The 25,026-nt window shown below is 45.7% G+C and overlaps 1 protein-coding gene across 1 annotated transcript; it reads right to left on the bottom strand.

The window, feature by feature from the left end:
- Positions 1-7,821: 7,821 nt before the first annotated feature.
- CINP (cyclin dependent kinase 2 interacting protein) lies at positions 7,822-19,622 on the bottom strand. The gene is made up of 5 exons (XM_082242692.1): positions 19,500-19,622; positions 17,035-17,203; positions 14,503-14,614; positions 10,321-10,450; positions 7,822-8,091 (listed from the first exon to the last, which is right to left on the bottom strand). Exons 1-5 carry the CDS (start codon positions 19,504-19,506, stop codon positions 7,889-7,891), a joined length of 621 nt encoding a protein of 206 aa, XP_082098818.1. The 5' UTR covers positions 19,507-19,622; the 3' UTR covers positions 7,822-7,888.
- Positions 19,623-25,026: the final 5,404 nt, after the last annotated feature.

Here is a 25,026-nt window from a genome sequence, read left to right as displayed (position 1 = left end):
CACGGTTATTCCAGTGGAGGACACTTCGTCCTTTAAGGATCCGGTGGATCGAAAGATAGAAGCGGAGTCCCGCACTATCTTTTCTCTGATAGGGTCAGCATTTAGACCAGTAATTGTTATTGGTCTAGTTTCCCAGACACTTACAGAATGGGCGAAGATGGTACGCCAAGATCTTAGGGGAAAAGATATTCCCCAGGAGACATCTGATTTGATAGAACAGATCATACAAGGGCTACGGTTTATCTGTGACGCAGCCTTGGACACTACTCCCCTATTAGGGCATGCATCTAAGTTAGCAGTGATCCTCAGACGTGTGCTGTGGTTAAAATGCTGGTCAGCTGACCTAGGTTCCAAAAAGACTTTGACCAATCTCCCTTTCCAGGGGAATCGTCTATTTGGAGCCAACCTAGATGAAATCATTAAGGATGCCACCGGGGGCAAGAGTACTTTTTTGCCACAGGCTGCAAAAGCTAAGGAACCTCGCAACAAGCGAGGACCTTTCTTTACCGCCCATAAAGGACGCCCGGCTGGTACTTCCGGGAAAGGCAAGACTCCTCCAGGAGGGTTCAAGAAGGGCTGGTCGGACAAGCAGAGGACCAACCCAGCCAAACCCGAAGCAAAGGAGTACACAGCCTGAAGGTGCGCCCCCACCCAATTTCAGGGTGGGGGGACGTTTTCACCGGTATTCAGGACATTAGATCGAGCATCAACCACTACTACCGGTGCGATTCTTCCCTTCCAACATTTAAGCACAGGAAGCGGTAGTTACCGTTCCCTGTATAGATCTTTTCCTTTACCTTTTCCTAAGATTAGTCCCGATACCTCACAGGAATCGGATCTGATTGACCAGATAGGCCAAGTAGCTTCTAGTCGGGTGACTTCGGTCCCTGAGGTTCAACCAGAAAAGATCACCTTGCCTGATAACTATCAGGTATCTGATAAATGTGTGGGAACAGAAAACGACCAGACTTTCTCGGATGGTCGGGGCCAGATACCTCTAGGGACGCCTGGTTCAGATCCAATCAGCGCCAGTGGTCCTAGAAATTCTAGGCTGGCCTCTTCAAGCCGGCCTGGCCGACTTGGACAGGTTAGTCGCAGACGTTCCGTGGGAACTTCGTCTCAGGGAGTGTCTGTAGTTTCAAGGACCTATTTACCTTCGTGCTTTACAGTCGCTGGTTTTAATGGCCTGGCCATTGAGACCCAAGTACTGAAGGACAGAGGTTTGTCTACTTCTGTCATTCCTACCCTTATTAAAGCAAGGAAAGCGACTTCCAGCAAAGTCTATAATCACACATGGAAGACTTATATTGCGTGGTGCGAATCTTTAGGATTTCCTCCACGTACCTATTCGGTGTCTCGAATATTGGCCTTTTTGCAACAAGGGGTTGAGCAGAAGCTAGCCTTGAGCACCATCAAGGGTCAAGTTTCAGCATTAGCAATCTTCTTTCAGAAACCTTTAGCTACCAAATCCTTGGTGCGGAATTTCATCCAGGGGGTGCGGCACCTGGCTCCTCCAGTCCGCGCGCCCTTACCGCCCTGGGATCTTAATTTGGTTTTGTCGGTTCTACAGAAACCTCCCTTTGAAAACATCAGGGAGATTCCCTTGCTTACTTTATCCCAGAAGGTGGTCTTCTTGGTGGCTATTACGTCTGCTCGCAGGGTGTCAGAACTGGCTGCATTATCATGCCAGTCCCCATACCTAGTGATTCATAGGGATAAGGTAGTACTTCATCCTAAGCCATCTTTTCTTCCTAAGGTGGTTTCAGATTTTCATCTGAATGAAGATATTGTACTACCTTCCTTGTGTCCTCAGCCCAAGCATCATCGGGAACATGCGTTGCATTCCTTGGATGTGGTTCGGGCAATCAGGGTATACCTGAAAGCTACGGAATCATTCCGTAAGACGGATTCACTTTTTGTGATCACGGATGGCCCCAGAAAGGGTTTGCCTGCATCTGCCGCGACCATTGCCAAATGGATTAGACAAACGGTGGTACAGGCTTATTCTATTAAGGGTCAGAGTCCTCCGTTCCCTGTTAGGGCGCACTCCACTCGAGCGCTCAGTACTTCCTGGGCCTTTCGCCATCAGGCGTCAGTGGTCCAGGTATGTAAGGCGGCCACTTGGTCGTCGGTACATACCTTTACTATATTCTATAAAATTGATGTGACGGCATCGGCGGATGCCTCATTTGGCCGCAAGGTTTTGCAGGCCGCAATTTGAGGAGACCGGTGGTCTACCTCGAGGGTTTTTTTCTGTTTGAAAAATTTTTTTGTTGAGTCTCATCATTAAGGATGAGCATTGTAAACTTCTAGTTGGCACCGGTTGGGCCTTCTAGATTGGGATTTGATTTCCATTTTCCCACCCCTCAGTTGTGATACTGCTCTGGGACGTCCCGAAGGTGGTGTATCACCGAGGACTACGTCTGTCGATGAGCGCTAGAGAAAAATGGATTTTTGTAAAATCTTACCGTAAAATCCTTTTCTCTTAGCTCATCGACAGACGTAGTCCCCGCCCCTCTGTTTTGGAGTTGGGTTGGGTTAAATTCTCTAAGCACTGCTTTTTCACATAACTGATTTGCTGAGGCAGAGAGAGAGAGGATATACCCTCTGGGACTGCCCCTAGGGTGTGGCCAGAGCTTTTTAATTTCCTGTCTAGTCCTGCTCCTGCGGAGGTAACATAACCCGAAGGTGGTGTATCACCGAGGACTACGTCTGTCGATGAGCTAAGAGAAAAGGATTTTACGGTAAGATTTTACAAAAATCCATTTTTTTAAGTCTCAGAATATTTCTAAGGATTGGAGCAGCTTTGAACGGCATGGACAGCAGGAAAGGGAAGTATTTGCAGCTTCCGTTTTTAAAGTTAGCCGATGTCTTAAAGTGATTTATGAACCTATTTTTTTTTCTTTTACCAAACATGTTATACATACCTGCTCTGTGTAATGGTTTTGCAAAGAGCTGCCTTTATCCTCCTCTTCTTGGGTCCTATGCTGGCACTCCTGGCTCCTTCCCCCTTCTAAGTACCCCCATAGCAAGCTTTTTACTATGGGGGCACTCATGCGGCTTGATCCCGAGCTGCGCTGCCTGTGTCCATTAAGGCACAGAATGTGGCTTGGTCCCACTCCCGCTCTCTGCTATGGGCTGTGATTGACAGCAGCAGGAGCCAATGGGTCTTGCTCCTGCCTCTGTCCAGTGAGGAGAGAGAAAGCTGCCGCTTTTGGGCACAGCACTGGATTGAGATCGGGCTCAAGTAAGTATAAGAGGGATGCTGTGGGGAGGGGCTTTTACCTTAAGTGTTACTAAACCCACAACTGTAAAATCAGTCTGTATATATAGTAAGTATGTGAGTTCCAGCGCTGCAATGACGTTACTCCGCCGGCATTTACGGCATGGGCTCTGAAGGTCCAGCACAGTAACCCGGACCTTCAGAGTGCATATGCCGGTGATGTAATCGGCTGAATGCACTCCTGAATTTCTCCTAAACTGTGCAAATTTAGGAGATATTTACAGTACCTAAAGGTAAGTCTTATTATATTATAACCCTCAACCGTAAAATCAGTCTGTATATGCAGTAAAAAGCATGCTTGTTATACTCACTGTGAAACCTAAGGGGTTAATCCTCAATTGTGTAAAAAGGCAGTTTAATCCTGTTACCTCTGATCCTCCCCTTCTTCCACAGTCGCCAATCCATCGCCGGATAGTACAGAGCCCTAGGAGGCACTTTGCACATTTTTTTTTAGGAGGGTACATGTGATCAGCACTGTCCAGACAGAGGGTCAGGGGTCATGCACCCTTATAGGACAATCAGAGGAGAATGAAAACTCCTCCTACAAGCTTTAACTAGACACTGATAGAGGACAGAAGACTGCTATATACTGCTCAGAAAAGGTATTTAGCAGTTTATATTTACTAAATAATTAAATTTGTGTACTGGGGGAGATCAGATATAGTGACTGCAGGCTCCTGCGTTTAGTAACACTTTATTGCAGAGAATGCATTAAGGTAAAAAAAAAAATCTGCCTTTAGAACTACTTTTAAGCTGTAGACAATGATGTTTTTTAGTGAATACGCACCAAGTGCTGCATTTTCTCTAAAAAAAAATTATTTGTTTTGTCATTTTTGTGATAATACTGCCTTTGATGCATTCAGGCTTATTTAATAAGGTGGTGGAAGATGCGTTAACGTTTGACAGTGAGTGAAGTTTGTTAGTCCACGCAGATGAGCAAACTATAAAAAAGGTTGATGCAATGAGCTCCTTCACTTTGTTCCTGCACATAACTAATGATTGGCAGTGCATAACAAGCTGAGGCTGGGAGCTTTGTTCTGTCCTCATAGCTGTGTATGTACAGTGATATCCCTTGAAAGCCACCAAGCACACTTTATTTACTGTATTTTCTGGCGTATAAAACTACTTTTGAACCTCAAAAAAAATCCCCCAAAAATGGGGGGGTTGTCTTATACGCCGAGTATAATATCTCCAAGGCAGAGGTGTAACTAGAACCTTCAGGGCCCCGATGCAAGAAACCGTGAAGGGCCCCCCAGACCCCTGGCCGGGGCCCTTCCCTTCAAGCCCGGGGCTCTTCCCACTAATCCTGGGGCTCTTTACTCTCATTGCATGGCCTTTTATTATGGTCCCGCATCAGGATCCTTTCACAAGTTCTGCAGTGGGCCCCCTTCCTGCAATCTTGGGGCCTCCCCACAGTGGTGAAATGCCAGGGCCCGGTCGCAAGTGTGACCTTTGAGATCCTAGAAGTTCACCCACTGGTTTGCTACCGGGCCCCCTGGAGCATGGGGCCCGGTAGCGATTGCAACCCCTGTAGTTACGCCCCTGCTCCAAGGTAACCTAAGTATAAGTATTACCGGTAGATGTAATCTCTCAAGACGCTGGCTGTGTGGGAATCCTGTACCGGTATACCGGATGTACCGTAGCTCAGGCTACATACAGTGTACCGTGCTGAGCCAATCAGGGAGAGCGATGTATTCTATTATTGAATGCAAAGCCTGCTCGGATTGGTGGAGTAACATCAGCCTGCCTCTCTGACTCTGCCAATCCGAGCAGGCTTTGCATTCAATAATAGAATAAATCGCTCACTGTGATTGGCTCAGCGCGGTATACTATATGTAGTCGAAGCTACGGTACATACGGTATACCGGTAAAGGATTCCCGCACAGCCAGCGCCTTGAGATTACATCTACTGGTGGTAATACTTAGGGTACCTTGAAGATTTTATGAGAGATTACATGTATTACAGTACTTGGGGTACCTTGGAGATCTGTGAGAAATCTGATGTTTTTCAATGGTGTTGCCTTGCTTCGGAAGGGGGGGGTAGTTTTATACGGCGAGTATAGCCCAAAACCTAGGTTTTAACTTGAAAATGAGGGGGGTCGTCTTATACGTCTGAAAATACGGTACTTAGAAGTTTTGACAAAAATTAAAAAACCCAGTGCAATGTCAGGCTCTTGCAGACACCTCCTACCGCTCTGTGCCCTTTGCTCTGTCAGTTGCCCAGTGGGGGCGCTCATCTCGCAGTTCAATGAGAACTACAAGCTGTCTGCTGTGGTGACAGATGGAACTCGTAGTTTCTTCATCACACTGATTCCTGTGAATGAATGGCATAGCCCCGCACAGTCGCAGGTTGTTAAATGTGACAGCAGCTGTGGGGGAGAGGAACCCCCACCTACTGTCACAGGGGTGGGAGGGGTCAAGAGCTGGAACATTTTACACCCTTAATACATGTGTAATATGGTCTAAAATGTGAACTTCGCCTTTAATGGGTCATACACACTATAAGATTTTCTAAAGACTTTTTCCTTTAGACTTACCAAAACCATATAATATGAGGTCAAACCTAAACACTTTCAATTTGTATGCAATCTGGCAGGCCCTTGCACTACATAGAAAAGGTAAATCTGAAGGAAAAAGTCTTCAGAAAATCTTATAGTGTGTATGGCCCTTCAGTCTTTGAAGAGGTACTGCACAGGAGGTGAAGATTTCTGGCCCAAATGTATAGACTGGAGACCAACATCTGTGGAGCAGGGATCTCCAAACTACGGCCCTCTAGCTGTTGCAGAACTACATGTCCCATAAGGCATTGTGAAACTCTGACATTCACAGACATAACTAGGCATGATGGGAATTGTAGTTCCTGAACAACTGGAGAGCCAAAGTTTGGAGACCCCTGCATGAGGGTTCAACCTTGCAGTAGGTTAGGCCTGTACTTGATTGGTTTTGTTATTTGTTTTCTTGTGTGTTTTTTTTTTTTTCGGTTTGGTTTTCTTTTTTGTTTTTTTCTTTTTTTTTATTGTGCTCAAACCCTGATCAAGGGAAGGGGAATTTCACATTGTTTCCACAGACCTTTGGGCTCTATATTAATGCACTAGATGCTGCATTCTGTAAAAAGATGTCAAAAAATAAAAGCTGCTTTATAAAGGTATGTTGAACCCTAAGGCTGGGTTCACACATGAACAAACCCGTGGTGATAGCTGCTGGACACACAAGGTGCATCCAGCAGCGATTGTTATAGGTAAATCGCTGGCTGTGCAAACAGCAATGTATAACTGCAGCCGCCAACAACCTGTCATTGAAATGTCCAGGCTTGGGGCTCACATCTGTCAAACAGCAGCAGGAACTGGCAGATTCCTGCCGCTGCCATTTTCAGCGTGGACAATCGCCCGTGTGAATGTACAGCCCACAAGCTATTTGCACCAAGTGAAGCTCAAGTGCTGACAGCAAAGCAGCCAACACAACTAATCAGAATTCACTTTACTAAAATGAAATGTGTACAAAATGGGTTTTACATCTTGAACTTTACCCAGGTATATTACTTGGGAGCACAACATTATTTGTTCATATGAACCAGTCAAATCCCCCCTTTGTTTTCCTGGTGCAGTTTGAGGGATAACATTGAGACTCTAGCGGACTATTTCCACAATTTGGATCCTCTGTTGGCATAGCAATGTGTCCCCCCCCCCCCTCCTTCCAGCTTGTATAGAGATGTTTACAGACCTTGAGATAGAGATATGAGAATCATTTGCTATACAATTGACAGTTATGTTTTCTGTAATAAACGTTGGCTTTCTACTACAAGTCTACATTTTTTTTGTCATGTAAGGAATATATGGTAGTATGTCATTGCATGAGAAATGTGAAAGTTTTAGAAAATAAGATAACCTAAGGTGTGACATAATTTTTTTTTTATTAAAAGTACAAAATAATTGTGCAGCAATAAACAAAAAGTGTGTGCATATATATATATATATATATATATATATATATATATATACACACACACATATACACACACACACTGTATATACAGTATCATGACAAACAGTATGTGGGTACAAATCCAAATAATTGTGCAGCAATAAACAAGGTATACCTGCGTGTGTGTATAATATATATATATATATATATATATATATATATATATATATATATTATATCTTCAGACTTTTCCGTCGGCCATATAGTATACTCAAAGCGGCGCTCCACCCAAAATAGGGAAGCTCTGGTTCTCTGCTGCCCCCCGTTTGCGGCCACATTTGGCACCTTTTGGCGGAGGGGGGACAGGGGGGGAATCAGGATCAGGTACCTGGTTTTAGAAATGCAGTCCGCCCATTTGCAAAGTGTAGCAGGAAACCTGCTGTGACGCAGCAAGGCTTCACTGCTGGCTTCCCTTAGTCAAGATGGAGGCGCCAGCACCCGATGGCTGATTGAGAAATTGGCTCGGGTGAGGACACCGCTGGATTCCTGGACAGGTACGTGCCCTAATATTAAAAGTCAGCAGCTGGAGTATTTGTAGCTGCTGACTTAAGTTTTTTTTGGGAAGGAGCTCAAAGCTCCTCTTTACCAATTTGCAACAAAACGGAATTCTCCTTGGACAGTCTATTAAATGGGCCTGTGGCCGGTTTCCAGTAGCATGCTTTCCAGCAGGACCTTGATACTGTTGTCTACATATGGTTGATACAACCAACAAGACAGATAGACCATGAGCAGGTCCTGGTCGGGAGTGTGCGCTATTTCACTGACAACTGTGCGCTTAAGTGCCATTTCCTTCTTGTACATGTCTGACATTTTCTGCGAGGTTTCATCTGAAAAATAAAAAATAGCTTGGCTTACAATGATAACAGTGACAGGACTGCGAGTGTGATATGGCCCTAAACAATTCTACCCAACTAATCCCTCCAAACAGTTCCTGTTGTTATATTGAAAAGAGCTACTTCTACAGTTCTCATCTGGAAAAAAAAAGCAATGCACCTGTCAATGATAGACTCCCGGCTGCCATGCTGATCCAATGAGCTTTTTGTAAACCCCCCCCCTTAAAGACTTTTGCCTATAGGTAGGCCTATAATAAGGGTTACCTATAAGTACTGTAAATATCTCCTAAACTTGCACCATTTAGGGCTCTTTCACACGGGCGGTCCGATCAGATCCGCCTGTCAGTTTTTTAGGCGGATCTGATCAGATCCTCCATGCAGCTCTATGGGGCAGCGGATGTCAGCAGAGACACCTCCGCTGACACCCGCTGCCATCCGTATCCGATCCTGTCCGTGAAATCTGGACGGATGGAAACCCTATTTTTCCATCCGTTCAGGTATCGGATGAGAGCGGACAGGCGGTCCGCTCTCATCCGATCCCCCATAGAGAGCAGCGGGGGCTGTGACACCTCCCTCTCCGCACTGCTAGCGGAGACGGAGCTGTCATCCGGCGGCTCAGTGGGGATCGCGGATCGATCCCCGCTGAGCAGCACGGATCCGCCTACAGAGGCGGACCGTGTGAAAGAGCCCTTAGGAGATATTTACATTGCATGCAGCTGATGACATCTTTGGCGCATGCGTTCTGAAGGAACGGCCACCCGTGCCATTCCTTCAGATCCCTGTGCCGTGAACGGCGGCTCCTGTGCGCATGCGCGGGAGTGATGTCTTCGCGCCTCCGGACAATCAGATGGCTGGAGGACGCGAACCAGGGAGAAAGACGGTCGAAAATGTCTGCCGTGTTACTGGTGAGTAGGCGGCACTGCGGGGGCTTCATTCTAAGGTAAGTATTTTACAACCTCTTTAATTGCTGACATGGAACAAGAATGCAAGTCAGGAGTTCTGACTTTACTGGCTACATGCTCGTTCTGGTCAGTGAATCAAAGTACTGAAGCCAGACGACTAGCAGTTTTAGGAGATGGTCTACCGTCCATTTTTCATACCAAATGAGTATCATGTCCCTTAACTCCTCCCCCCCCCCCAAAAAAAGCCACGTACCTAAATAAGTTTCTTTGTTATCCATTGCTGTTTTTGGTTGTGTTCCCCACCCCTCAGTTGCACTGCTTTTGGACATCTCAGAGATTTAAGACTTCTTATGTCCCACAATGAATGAGAAAGAAAACAGGATTTTTTTGCAAACTGTAAACTTATTTTCTTGGCGTCCATTGAAGGACTCAGGTCCCACTCGTCTGTGTTTGTGATCATGCTGTTGGTAATGCCTTTCTACTAAACTGGTAGAAGGAGGGATTATCCCTGGGCTGGCCTACAGTTTTTATGGTTTGCCAGTGTCCAATCCTTTATCCATTTGGCAACTGCCCCATGCAGATATACAGCTGCAGGGCGGGCAGGCACTCTGTGCTGGATCTGCATCTGCTACGTGATCAGCAGGCCTGGGTAGGGGGCACATGCACACGCCGCCCCAGCTGTTCTGTGATTCGTTACAGGATAAGCCAATCATCGGGCCCCAGCCAATGATTGATAGCTGGGACCCGCTGATCGGCTCTGTCATTCAGGGAAGGGAGCTCTGTGTTGTAAACAACACAGAGCTCCAAACACTGACAGGCAAAGCAGTGGAAAAAAATGCAAGATTCCTTAGTAAAAGCGTCACATTACACATTGTTAGGCACACATTTAACGTCTTGATCGCCCCTAGATGTTAACCCCTTCCCAGCCAGTGTCATTAGTTCAGGAACAGTGTATAGGATTAGCACTAATCACAGTATTAGTGTCACTATTGATATCAGTGTCAGAGTACCTGTACCCCCCAGCCTGCGTCAGCTAGTGTCAGATTTCCTGCCGCACTTTCACAGCCCCACTAAAAGTCGCTGATCACCGCTATTACTAGTATAAAAAAGTAAATAAAAATTCCAGTATTTTTACACCATAGTTTGTAGACGCTATCTATACGCAAACCAAAGAATATACACTTTCTGAGATTCTTAACAGTACAATTTGTCATTGTGACATCCAAAACACTATGCCTGTTCTTACCTGATGCTGAAAACACTGACAGACATGCAATAAACTGAGAAAATCATGTAATAAGAAACACAATGAACTGCTCACAGAAAAGTGAAGTAGGCCAGGTATGGAATAGTACCGGAGAAGGTGTTTCACCACGGCACTGAAAAGCCTCCAGATCGCACACTCCTTTAAATGTTGACGTCAGTTTTTCCATCTTCATTTGTATTTGGTGCTGAGGGTTCAAAAATGATTGAAATTATTTCGAAGCACAGAGAGAAAACTGTCAGCTACATATGTCAATTACAGCCAGTGAGCGGAGGGCGGGGCCGAGCTGTGGCTCTATGTGTCCTATGGATGCATAGAGCAGGGCTTGGGAGTGAGCACACACCAGTGACAACATAGAAAGTGACTTACTAATGGCAAGACTGGTCAAGGGGGAGGAGCCAGGAGCGCAGATGGGGGAACCTAAAAAAAGAGGATCGGGGCTGCTCTTTTCAAAACCACTGCACAGAGCAGGTAAATATAACATGTTTGGTATTTTTTTTTTTTTTTTTTTTATCCAAACCTTTAGTACCACATTAAATTGGTACTAAAGGCTTACTGTGTTTTACCCTAATGCATTTTCTGTGGTAAGATAAGAAACAGTGGCGGCTGGTGCATTGGGTGCACATGGGCCAGGAGGAGGATCCGTGTGACAATAGCGAATATTCATTCGCTATTGTCACACAACCGGGTGGGCTCGGGGCGAGCCCACCCTTTTTTTTAGCCTATTAGAGCCTCTAATCACATGGTTAAAAAAAAAAAAAAGCCCCATTGAACTCCATGCGTCCGGCGCCCCGCATGTAGTTTAGGGGGCCGGACACATGGAGTTCAATGGGGCTTTTTTTTTAACCCATGTGATTAGAGCCAGAGGCTCTAATAGGGTAAAAAAAGGGTGGGCTCGGGGCGCCCCGAGCCCACCCGGTTGTGTGACAATAGCAAAAGAATATTTGCTATTGTCACACGGATCCTCCTCCTGGCCAATCAGGAAGCGGGTCCTGAGACCAGTTTCCTGATTGGCCGAAAGGAGAAGCCATGCCATTGGGCATGGAGGAGACACAGAAGAGGGGGAAGAAACCGAAGCCGCCGCCGAGTGAGTGACGTAGAAGAGAGGGGCGGGGTCCTGCTGTGGCCCAGGGGGGTGAGTATGGTGTTTGGCCTGGTGTGGTCCGGGGGGGGGTATGGTGCGGTCCATCTGACCCCCCCCCCCCCCGGCCCATGGAGCACGAGCCGCGATAAAAAACTTGTGCCACAGGATCCCCACAGCCCTCCCATAGACTTACCTGTCTGATATCAGTCAAGTGCTGTGCCTGAGAGCAACAAAACTCCCCGCTCTCTCCCTCCTCACAGGGTATAATTGATAGCAGCAGGAGCCATTGGCTCCTGCTGCTGTCAGTCAAATCCTGTGTTGAGGAGGCAGAGCGGAACTATGCTGTCTGTGTCTCTAAATGCAGGCAGCACGACTTGGAATCGAGCCCTCATGACTGCCCCCATAGAAGGGACTCGCCGAAGAGGTGGAGCCAGGAGTGTTTATTATTTTAAAAAAAAAAAAAAGTTTACAATAACTTTAAAAGAAAAGTATGACCAAATCATATTTGCCCATACATCTCATATGGGTCACAGGAGTGCACCTACTTTTGCTCTCCTGTGACTTGACCCAGAGTTGGCTGACAGCTGGCTACACCACTCCAGGCTCTGACAATATTTTCAGGATCCAGCCAGCTGCTTTACTGACATCTGGCTCCTCTCGGCACGAGGCTAAGAGCTGGAGCTAGCTATGCCCGCCCTCCTCTCCAGCCTAGCACTCCAGTGAGAGTGGAGGGGCAGAGTAGAGAGCGATGATTGGCAGTCACCGCTCTCCGCTCCGAGCAGACTGAGAACTGTGTTATCAGCGGCCAAGTGATCGCTCCGTTCTCAGGCTTAGAGCTGATGTGGGACAGCTGCAGCATCACACCCACGGTGCAGCATAAAGGTAGGTTTGTTTGGTTTTTTATATCCCAAACTTCTCCTTTAACCTCTGGCAGATACATAAAAACACCATAAAAGAGCAGTTATGCATTCATTGAAAATAAAAAAAAAAAAAACATGAATGCAATTATTGCAAGAACTTAAATAAGTCTTCTACTCTCCTGTGCCACTGAACTGGGAGACAGAGGCTTATTTTACAGACTGGGACCAATTAGACAATACTACATGCATTTTTGCTAAGAAAAAGGAGTGAGCACAGAACCCATGAGTCTGCTGCTGCTCCAGCACTGTCCAATCACAGACTGGGAAGGTGTGCTTGTACTGCTTAACCACAGTTGATGTTCCTTGTTGTAGTTAAGACACTGAGGGTAGCAGAGCGATAGGCTGCTGTTGCTGTCAGTCAAATTGCTGAAAGGAGGGAAGAATAGGGAGCAGGAGCATGGCTTGTCAGGTGCTGTGTCTATCAATTCACACAGCTTGGCTCAGGAACCTGACTGGAGCACACACATACAGGTGTCTCCTTAGCTCCTGGAAAGGGCAGTGGTCATGGGAGAAGCGACCAGGAGAAAAAGTAAAGGGACTTTATTAAGAAAAAAGAATATACATAATAACCGGGTTTGGACCTCCTCTGCGTAAAAAAAAAAAAAAAGAAATAATAATAAAACATTAAAAAAAGGGTTTACCCTTTCGCTGCCACAAAAGTTTTTTTTATATTTTTTTGCAAGAATTGCAAAAAAAGTCTATATCTACCCATACACTAAAATATATGCTGCTGCTCCAGGTGGGTTTGCTATCACTATCCTCCACACCTCTTACATATTAGGGTACATCAGCTCAGCTAGTCTAGTTGTACAGGTGCATCTCAAAAAATTAGAATATCATCAAAAAATGCATTTATTTCAGTAATTCAATTCAAAAAGTGAAACTCATATTTTATATAGATGCGTGATACATTTCAAGCATTTCTTTCCTTCTTTTAATTTTGATGATTATGGCTTACAGCTAGTGACACCCCAAAATTCAGTATCTCAGAAAATTAGAATATTACCTAAGAACAATAAAAAATGGAATTTTGACACTGTAAAATCCATTTCATTAACGGACACAGCTTCAGATCTTCATAACCGTTGGGTTATACCGCCCCCTACGGGAGTAGGACACTAGGCAGAAAAAAACCTCTGGCTACATCCATGGGCAGTCTCAGGGGGTATACTCCCTCTCCCTGCTATTGCCACTCAGTTTTGTTACAAGCAGTGTCAGAAGACTTACAACTCCAGAGTGGTGGGTGCTGTGTCCATCAATGAACATCAGAAAAAAAGATTTTACGGTAAGTCAAAATCCCATTTTCTCTTTCGTTCATTGACAGACACAGCTTCAGATCTTTATAACTGTTGGGACGTCCCAAAGCAGTGTTACACATGAGGGGTGGGAACAGCAAAAAAACAGTAGCCAACCAGGCAACAGGAGCTCAACCAAAACAACTGGAGCCCATCTGAAATAAACAATACAAGCTTAGTCTTCGCTCTGTTAGCAGAGAAGGAGCTGTCAGATCCCCGCTGTCCTCTATGGAGAGATTGTATGAGAACAAGCCCGCCTGTCCATTCTCATCTGATCCCATCCAATCCGATCCTCCAGACAGATGGAAAATAGGGTTTCCATCCGTCCGGATTTCACGGACAGGATCGGATCGGATAGCAGCGGGTGTCAGCGGTGATGTCTTCGCTGACACCCGCTGCCCCATATAGGGATGCATGGAGCATCCGATCAGGTACGCCGGAAAAACTGACAGGCGGATCGGATCGCCCATGTGAAAAGGGCCTTACTGAAATAAATTAACTTTTGAATGATATTCTAAATTTTATGAGATGCACTTGTAGATAGTGGAAAATCAGAAGAATCTGGACAGCTGCACTTCAAAAAGTCATGCATCTTTTTTGTACATATAAAAGCACCATCATACAGCATTGAAGACATTGTGGGGATAGAGGGAAAAACTGACTCGTTTCGCACTTCCACTAGTGCTTATTCATGGATAAGCACTATTGGAAGAGTGAAATGCGTCAATTTTCCCTCTATCCCCACAGTGGCTTCAATGCTGTATAATGGTGCTTTTATATGTATAAAAAAGACGGATGACTTTTCAGAGTGCAGCTGTCCGGATTCTTCTGATTTTCCTCTATATGTACCCATGTTTACTGATAGGAGGAAGCCAACCCCTTCGACATTAATCCAACAATGATTCATGGGTTATGAATGGATTATGAAGTACGTACATACCATGCTTTCCAACATGTCCACCAGTTCTGAGCACATCCCTTCTAGCGCCTCTTTATCCTTAACATTCTCATTACCAGGTAAAGTATCGTCTACTAACATCTTTTCATACGATCTGTAAGAAAAAGGTGTAAATGATTCATGCATGATGCATATAAATGCAGTTAATTATTTCTCAATGGTATGACTATGATCCGTTGTGTTCAAGGCCATTCAACATTGCTACATTTAGTGAAAATAGAATTCTGTGCTTCCAGAATCCGATAAAAAAACGTATACTGATGTAAATGCGGATAAGCATGCTTCGACTTCTAGACCACGCCTTTTTTGCCACTTTTGTTTACATGTAACAATTAGTATTTTTTGCTAGAATATTACTTAGAACCCCCAAACATTATATGTTTTTTTGAAGCAGAGGCCCTAGAGCAGGGGTGTCAAACTCAATTTCATTGCGTGCCACATCACCATTATGGTCGCCCTCAGGGGGCCAGTTCTATCTGTAGCCCACCACTATCAGAAGTTAAGAACTCCCACCCTCCCTTACATCACAGTGCATCCCCTTTACCAAGTGTTGCTGCTGGGAAGAAGCTGAAGGCATAGCTGGGAAGCAGCAACTGCAGGGTCTGGAGGAGGGCTGGAGTCAGCTGAATGTTGAGAACAGTGGAGGGGGAGAGTAGGGGGTGCCTGCGGCTGCACAGGGAGGTGCAGGATCTGTAGGAGGATTTCTGTCCTCCTCTCTGCTGCTAACTGCTGAGTTGGGGGGGGGGGGGTTGTCCTCTATGCAGTCATCTGCTGAGACAAGGTGGGGGCAGAGATGAGGGAGATGCAGCAGCTGCACAGGAGAGGTGCAAGGGCCACATAAAATGACCTGGAGGGCCATATTCGGCCCGTGGGCCTTGTGTGACACCTGTGCCCTAGAGAATAAAATGTTGGGTATTACAATTTTGTTTTTTCACACGTTATTTGTGCAGCAGTTTTTGCAAAGACTATTTTATTTTAAATAAACTTTTTTTGTGTTTAATGCAAAAAACACAATACAAAACACATTTTTATTTTTTTGTAAAATTTAAAAGGATGATGTTACGCTGAGTAAATTAGATACCAAATATGTCACGCAAAGTATGCACGTCCGTGCAATGGTGACAAACGATCTAAATTTTACTATCCAAAGGTGACGCTTTAAAAGCCTTCACAGGGTACAGGATTTACACAGGAGGTCTGGTGCTAGAAATACTGCCCATGATCTGATGTCTGCGGTGATACCTCCCATGTGAGGGACAATCGTTGTTTGCATGCGTGTGGGACTGTCGCGCACGTTCGCCTTTGCGGGGGGGGGGGGCGCTTTACTTTTTATTTTTTTTCTTAAATTATTAATTTATTTGATTATTTTATTTTTACACTCTTGCTTTACATTTCTTTTTCTTGATCATTTTTGATGCGGTTACAAGTAATGTAAACAAACATCCTTGTGGCAGCAATGGGCACGTTTCAGGTATTCTTTATGGAGGGATCTGGGGTCTTCAAGACCCCAAATGCCTCCTCTGCCCTTGAAAGCATTTGATTACACCAAGATCTGTGTTTTTGAATGCTTTTGATTTTTTAAAAATGGCGCAGTTGACATCCGGATATACCGGAAGTGATGTTAGTTCATCGCTTCTGGGTTACCATAGCCAAGAGCCGATCAAAGTCGATCCCGGCTCTGTTTGGCTCTCTGACCAGCCAGCAGACCCGCCGGTTGCTCACTTGGGTCTCCCGGTGGGTTGGAGAGCCAGAGAAAGTTGGGGAAGCTGCCGGTATCAGTACTCGTAGTAAACAAAATGGTATTGGCGCATCCCTAATATGAACAAAGCATATCCCTCTATAGAGTGTACTTGTCTCAATCCAAAACACTAAGTGCCATTTCTGTCTGCTGCCTCCTTCCTCTGCTATCAGCATGAATCACTTCTGACATATTTCCCTGACACTAAGAGAAAAAAAGGTGATAGGGGAGGGAGCTCCAGCACACAGCCTGTGAATGACAGCCTTAGACTTGTTTCTGTGTGCTGTGTGGAAGGGGGGTCCCTTCCCTTCAATCAGCTCTCAGATCTCCACCCACTGAGCTCTGCAGAGTGTAATTTCAGCACCCCTCCCCCTGCTTTCTGAAAGCTCAGACAAGTTGTATACATTTTGGACAAGCTTCCCTAACACGAAGAGAAAATGGTGGCAGGGGGAATCTCCACTACACAGCCTGTGATTGACAGCCTAGGCTGGGGGGGTCCCCTTCTCTCCAATCAGCTCTCAGATCTCCACCCACTGAGCTCTGCAGAGTGTAATTTCAGGTCTCCCCTATTTTCTGACAGCTCAGAAGAACTTAATATATTCCGGACTTTGAACAGATGTAAAGAGGATAAGAATGCAGATAAACAGATACAACAAATGTGGGAGGATTTGCTCCATCTCTGTGTTTTACCTGAAGCCAGTCACTTCACTGGGTATATGTATTTATTTATTATCACTTTAGGTACACCCGTGTAAATGAGGACTCACGACACTTACAGGTTGCTTATTCTCAAATTGACGATCTTGCTCGCCACGCCAAATGCGCTGTCATTAAGATTCTCCCACTTCAGCATCAAGTTGTGCCAGTCTGCGGCATTGTCTTTGATCTTCCTGGCGCTGCCCGTTAAAACTGGCTTCTTAGGTGTGACACAGCCGGGGCTTTTACCTGCAGAGAAGAGAAGTATAAAAAAAAGGTTACCGATAAAGCTCTACCAACTAAAAAATAAAAAATTAAACGTCCAACATGCTGCTCATCTTTAGGAAGGACATACCCTTTAAATTCCAGTAAACAGAGCAGGAAAGAGTTATCAATCCCTCAGGCTGCATCCCATTGGACAGATCCACCATCTCTAATGGTGGCCATACACTGATAGATTTTCTTTCTGATCGAAAGTCTTCTGTTTTGAATAATGGATCTATAGTCAATGGACCGTTCAATCGATAAGCCACACACAAGGAAATGGATTTGGAACAATTGTTAACATATGATCCTGAAATCATTGATCGCATCTCTGGTTCCGCCATGTAATCTCATAATCTGATTGATCAAAATATGATTGTATTCCTAAACAAAATATCTCACTGCTGCCGATCGATGCAAAGCAATCAAATTTCTGCCCTGGCCGATCGACTCGTTTTAATGGAATCTGATCGAAACAGAGAAATAACTACTTTATATCTGCCGGCACCCGCCGATTGTTCAGCACAGAGCAGAATGGCAGTCTGCCTATGTAAACAAGGGAGGTCACTGTTCTGTCAGTAGGGAAGGCATGGATCCTGTGTTCCTGTAAAGCAGGCACACGAATCAATGCCTTCCCATAGTAAAAGCACCTCCCCCATAGTAACCAAGCACAGGCTAGGCCCACAGTGAACCCTTTGATTGCCCTGATGTTAACCCCTTCCCTACCAGTGTCATTAGTACAGTGACAGTGCATATTTTTTCAGCATTGATCACTGTATTAGTGTCGCTGGTCCCTAAAAAGTGTCAAAAGTGTTAGTTAGTGTCCGATTTTTCTGCTGCAATGTCGCAGTCATACTTTAAGTCACAGATCACCGCCATTACTAGTTAAAAAATATATATATATATATATATCCTATGGTTGGTAGATGCTATAACATTTGCGTAAACCAATCAATATACACTTCCTGGGATTTTTTTTTTTCCAAAAATATGTAGCAGAATACACATTAGCCTAAATTAATAAAGAAGTTTGATTTTTTACATTTTTTATTGGATTGGTTTTATAGCAGAAAGTAAAAAAATGTTTTGTTTTTTTTTTCAATTGTCGGTCTTTTTTTGTTTATAGCGAAAAAAAAGGGGTGATCAAATACCACCAAAAGAAATGTCAGAATAGGTGCGGGTGAGAATGTCTTGATGGGCCGCTGTCAGTCTGGAGGAGTGGGTGTTCCTAGGAATATGGTAACACCCACGTGTGATGCTCCGCCTCCATTATTGAAAGAAGTGAAATCCAACGAATGAAAGGGGCGGGCCAGGGAGGAAAGAGATGGTGCTGGATATCCTCCAGGCAGGATCTGCACCTTCTAACACACATTGTGAGAAGCTCACAGTGTGCAGGGAAATCAGAGTAAGTCGATTCATGCAAGGAGAGAAGCCGCTACAACTGTGCAAGACAGAAGGAGGAAAGGAGGTCAGATTTAAATTTGTCTGTGACCACCTGGGAAGATTTTCTCTCACTTCCTGTACTGTGACAACACAGGATATGAAAATGACGGTTGTCAAAGACTGCAAGGATTGTCAGAAATTCTGTAAAAACCAAACCCTTTCAGCTGGAGTTGGGCTTTCATTCCCTTAGTAGAAGGAATAGAAATCCTTAGTCTGCATTTAGAACCTATTTCTTCTATAGAGTTCCACAGAGCACTGCCAGCCTATGAGGGTCAGAGCACTGCCAGCCTATGAGGGTCATGGTCAGAGCACTGTGAGCCTATGAGGATCAGAGCACTGCCAGCCTATGAGGATCAGAGCACTGCCAGCCTATGATGGTCAGGGTCAGAGCACTGCCAGCCTATGAGGGTCATGGTCAGAGCACTGCCAGCCTATGAGGGTCAGAGCACTGCCAGCCTATGAGGGTCATGGTCAGAGCACTGTGAGCCTATGAGGATCAGAGCACTGCCAGCCTATGAGGGTCAGAGCACTGCCAGCCTATGAGGGTCATGGTCAGAGCACTGCCAGCCTATGAGAGTAATTTCACAGAGCACTGCCAGCCTATGAGGGTCATGGTCAGAGCACTGCTAGCCTATGAGGGTCAGAGCACTGCCAGCCTATGAGGGTCATGGTCAGAGCACTGCCAGCCTATGAGGGTCAGGGTCAGAGCACTGCCAGCCTATGAGGGTCAGGGTCAGAGCACTGCCAGCCTATGAGGGTCATGGTCAGAGCACTGCCAGCCTATGAGGGTCACCGGTCACCTCCATACCCAATCATACACCGCACCCGGGTCACTTACTCTCCATGACAACGGCGTGAGCGCGGAACTCCCCTATCAGGACGGCGTGGGTCGCCCACGTGACCCTCCACAACAAACAGCGCTTCCGCCTTCCGTACAGGGACAGGAAGTGTGCTGACGCCAGGGCGGCCCCGGATTGGTCGGCGTTGCTCTCTGTTTTGGTTGTCTGGAGGTGGGGGTTGTGATTTAGCTGCGTCAGGAGGGGGCTGTGAGAGCCAAGAGGCGGGCAGAGGGAGTAAGGCGGAGCGGGGGGCCCCCACCTGAGGAGCCGCTGACGGAGCGGGTGAGACTGGGCTGTCCGGGGAGGGCTGTGTGCACCGGGCCTCTATATGTGTCTATGTACGTGTGTGTATATATGTATATCTATGTGTGTTTGTGTGTGTATATATATATATATATATATATATGTGTGTGTGTGTTTATAAAGAGCTACCTGTGTCACCACCTCCGTCGTCCCCATCCTTGCGACTGCGACTTCATCATCCCCGCACCGTCGTTGTCATCATCCCCATGCCGTCATTGTCATCCTCCTTTTCTTCGTCCCTGCACCGTCGTCGTCCTCCTCGTCTTCATCATCCCCGCACCGTCGTCGTCCTCCTTTTCTTCGTCCCCGCACCGTCGTCGTCCTCCTCGTCGTCTTCATCCCCGCGCCGTCGTCGTCGTCCTCGTCTTCATCATCCCCGCACCGTCGTCGTCCTCCTCCTTTTCTTCGTCCCCGCACCGTCGTCGTCCTCCTCGTCGTCTTCATCCCCGCGCCGTCGTCGTCGTCCTCGTCTTCATCATCCCCGCACCGTCGTCGTCCTCCTTTTCTTCGTCCCTGCGCCGTCGTCGTCCTCCTCGTCTTCATCATCCCCGCGCCGTCGTCGTCCTCCTTTTCTTCGTCCCTGCGCCGTCGTCGTCCTCCTCGTCTTCATCATCCCCGCGCCGTCGTCGTCCTCCTTTTCTTCGTCCCCGCACCGTCGTCGTCCTCCTCGTCTTCTTTATCCCCGTGCTGTCGTCGTCCTCCTCGTCTTCATCATCCCTGCACAGTCATCGTCCTCCTCGTCTTCATCATCCCCGCGCCGTCGTCGTCCTCCTTTTCTTCGTCCCCGCACCGTCGTCGTCCTCCTCGTCTTCTTTATCCCCGTGCCGTCGTCGTCCTCCTCGTCTTCATCATCCCTGCACAGTCATCGTCCTCCTCGTCTTCATCATCCCCGCGCCGTCGTCGTCCTCCTTTTCTTCGTCCCCGCACCGTCGTCGTCCTCCTCGTCTTCTTTATCCCCGTGCCGTCGTCGTCCTCCTCGTCTTCATCATCCCTGCACAGTCATCGTCCTCCTCGTCTTCATCATCCCCGCGCCGTCGTCGTCCTCCTCGTCTTCTTCATCCCCATGCCGTCGTCGTCCTCGTCTTCATCATTTTTTGTAACTATTTTATTATTTATTTTCATGTGACAACACTGAAGAAATGACACTTTGCTACAATGTAAAGTAGTGAGTGTACAGCTTGTATAACAGTGTAAATTTGCAAATCGAGGGGGAGGGGGGGAGACTGTCATTGTTTACTTTTCACATTGTGTAGTGTATTTGATATACTTTATTGGTGGCAGCTGCACATTAGTACAGTGCTATCAGTAGTTTAGGTGGGTCAGATTTATTTTATCTGTATTTTTTTTTTTTTTTAAAAGGTAACATTTGTTTTTTGATTATATTCATCAAAGATAAATTGTGTTCTCTAAATATTTTAATTATAAAAAATAAAAATACATTTAACTCCTAACCTATTTAGAGAATACAGTTTATTTTCGATGATAAAAAATGTTTTATTCTCTAGGAATAATAATCATATTTTGTATTTTTTTTGATAATTAGCAATATTAAATTCTTATTCATATATTTATTTTACAGTTAATCGTCACATAATTAGGCTGCATTCACATGTCAGCTTATAATCGCGGGCAGAACCGCCGCGGTTCCGCCCGCGATTCGGAGATTTATTGCAAATCGCGGGACGCCTAGCGTTGCCCGTTGATTTGCAATAGCCCCCCAAACGCCGAGCGATGTTGCCGCGATTTACGCCCGCCGAATCGCGGCAACATCGCGCAAACAAAATCGCGGGACGCAATACGCTCCAAAAAAGTACAAGAGCTTCTTTGGAGCGTATTGCGTCCCGCGATTTTGTTTGCGCGATGTTGCCGCGATTCGGCGGGCGTAAATCGCGGCAACATCGCTCGGCGTTTGGGGGGCTATTGCAAATCAACGGGCAACGCTAGGCGTCCCGCGATTTGCAATAAATCTCCGAATCGCGGGCGGAACCGCGGCGGTTCTGCCCGCGATTATAAGCTGGCTTGTGAATGCAGCCTTAGAATAATATGTTTTAATGTATTTTAAAGTTGTTAAACATAATTATTCATTACATAAAAGTGTTTATTGACAGAATTCTAAAAATCTGAACCATCCACTCTCAGTAAGAAGAATAAAATGTTTTGTACGCTAACATACAATGGACAGTCACTGACCATATGATAGTATTTTAGATTGGTTTGCTCATATCTTGGAATTGTTTAAACACAATGTCGACACGTTTCATCGACAACGTCTACTTTTTCTGCAGCAAAGTGGTCAGCAATTCCTGTATGATAGTAATCCATTGTCCTTGCATATATCTTTGGTAAGTAAATAGATGTGTGTGTGAAAGGCATGTCCACGCCGGAGCATGGAGTGTGTGTGTGACAACATTTTATAACCTTTTTATTAAAGTGGAAGAAAAGCCTAACCCTAACGATTCTGAAAATGTTCCCTCCCTTCTTCTACCTATCCTCCCTACCTTATGTAAAAAAGTTGGGTGTACTTGCCTTTTTTTAAATCTGCTTCGGTCCACATGATCCCACAGCCCTGGCTCCCCTGTGTCAGTGAGTGTCAGCTGTAAGGGACAGAATGGAGCTCTGACAACGGCTGGGCTATGGGTGACATTACGCCTCCTGGAATTCACAGCTGTTGTTGTGCGCTCCCTTGCACAGCCGGAGCTGCAGGATCACGTGACCAGATTTGAAATAGGTAGGTACATGGAGCTTTTTTTATACAAGGTATGCAGGATAGGTAGCAGGAGGGGTAGAGAACATTTTTAAGAATAGGTATTGTTAGGCTTTTTTTTCCACTTTAACCACTTCTGGACCGGAAGGTTTTACCCCCTTAATGTCCAGGCCATTTTTTTGCGATACGGCACTTCGTTACTTTAACTGACAATTGCACAGTCGTGCAACGCTGTACCCTTAAAAAATTGATGTCCTTTCCCTTTTTTTTTTTTTTTTCCCCCCCCCACAAATAGAGCTTTCTTTTGGTGGTATTTGATCACCTGTGCGATTTTGTTCTCCGCCCAGCAACAATTCTGGAAAAAAAAAAACAAAACAATATTTTTTACATTCTGCTATATAACATTCCCAATAAAAAAATTATTGAAAAATCGATTTTTTTTTTTTTTCTTCATTTTAGGTCAATTTGTATTCGGCTACATATTTTTGGTAAACAAAAAGTGTATCTTGATTGGTTTGCATAAAAGTTATACTGTCTACAAACTAGGGGAAAGATTTATGTCATTTTTATTTATTTTACTAGCAATGGTGGCAATCTGCGATTTTTAGCGAGACTGCGACATTGCGGCAGACAGATCGGACCCCTAACTGACATTTTTGACACTTTTGGGGGGACCAGTGACATTACTACAGTAATCAGTGCTAAAAATATGCACTGTTACTGTAATAATGACACTGGCAGGGAAGGGGTTAACAGTGGCGTAAAAATTGGGGTGTGCTTCTTGGTTTTTTTTTTTTTTTTCTTTAACCACTTCTGGACCAGGAGGTTTTATTCCCCCCCCCCCCCCCCCCCAATGACCAGGCCATTTTTTGCGATACGGCACTGTTATTTTAACTGAAAATTGTGTGATTGTGCAACGCTGTTCCCAAATACAATTAATGTCCTGTTTTTTCCCACAAATAGAGCTTTCTTTTGGTGGTATTTGATCACCTGTGCAATTTTTAGATTTTGCTATAAAAATATGCATGGTTACTGTACTAATGACACTGGCAGGGAACGGGGTAACACCAGGGGCAATCAAAGGGTTAAATGTGTCTCTAGGAGGTGCTTTCTATCTGTGGGGGGGGGGGGGGCTTGCGGCATGAACACAGAGACCTGTGTTCCTAAATAGGAGGAAAACAGGATCCCTGTGTTCATAACTGACAGAACAGCGGTCTGCCATGTTTACAACTTCAGACTGCCATTCTGTCTCCACAGGGAGCGATCACGGGTGCCTGGCGGCATTCATGGCTGCTGGACCCGCTGATCAGCTTCCCCTGTGGCGAATGGGGGCGCATGCGTGGTCCCGTGAAGAGATGTGCAGGTATGTCGTTTTGTGGGACTGAGCTGACCTGTCGCTGTAAAATTACGGCGGCTGGTCAGCAGGCTGTTAAAGCAGTAATAAACCCCAGTAGTTAAAAAAAAAAAAACACACCTGTAAGGTAATTGCATCACATACTAGCACATTATCAAATTCTTACCTAAGAACGAAGCCCTCCAGCAGCACGCTGTCACTTAGAGGGCTTCCGGGTTTGCGGCCCCTAAATGCATGAGTGGCCGGACCTGCGATGACAGCTCTCCCGCGCATGTGCAGAGGACCCCTTGGCTCCGGCACACAACTCTGAAGGTCTGGCACGGTATGCTGGACTTTCAGAGCGGATGCGTCAGTGACGTCAGTGGCTGAATTTAGGGTGGAGATATTCTTTTTACTTACGGGTAAGGCTTATTATAGACGTAACTGTAGGTAAAAATCATAAAGCGAACTTATACTATGACTTTAAATGTATCCTTTATTATTATTATTATTATTATAATATTGTCATGGCTTGGTATGTCAGCAGACAGATAACTCTGCAGTACAGACGTGAGCCTGCAGTGAATGTTTCTATTCCTCTGGTGAGAGCACATGCAGTGTATATTCCTTGGATCTTGTTGTGAACCTAAAGCAGCTTTGGTCTCTCCTAGCACCACCATAACTCCTGACAGCTTCATTAGTGTAATGGACACATGATTTATAGAAGGTAGAAATAATCCGCTCTTTGCTTCCCTATTGTTTTTTTCCTCTATACTCCATAAATCATCCCCGATTGCTGGCTTTGGGTAGAACAGTCTGCCAGACCAGCCTTTTTCAACCAGGGTGCCTTGGCAAAATGCCTAAAAAGTTTCCCAAAATTGTATACAAGCCAGCAGGTGGATGAAGCCTGCCTTTTAGGCTACGTTCACATGTGGGCGTAGCAGAATCACCGCGATTCTGCCCGCACTCCGGAATCATTGCAAATTGCGGGACGCCTGTGCGTTGCCCGTGATTTGCAATGGCACCCCAAACGCTGTGTCATGTTGCCGCGATTTCCGCCTGCCAAATCTCGGTAACATCATGCAAACAGAATCGCATGACGCCCAAAAAGGTACAGGAGCTTCTTTTGTGCGTCATGCGTCCCGCGATTCTGTTTACGTGAGGTTACCACGATTTGGCAGGCGGA

The sequence above is a fragment of the Pelophylax lessonae genome, assembly GCF_965119305.1.
Source record: "Pelophylax lessonae genome assembly, chromosome: 13".
Taxonomy (NCBI): domain Eukaryota; kingdom Metazoa; phylum Chordata; class Amphibia; order Anura; family Ranidae; genus Pelophylax; species Pelophylax lessonae.
Note: the sequence above shows the minus strand (reverse complement) of the source record. Positions and strands in the feature narration are given on the sequence as shown.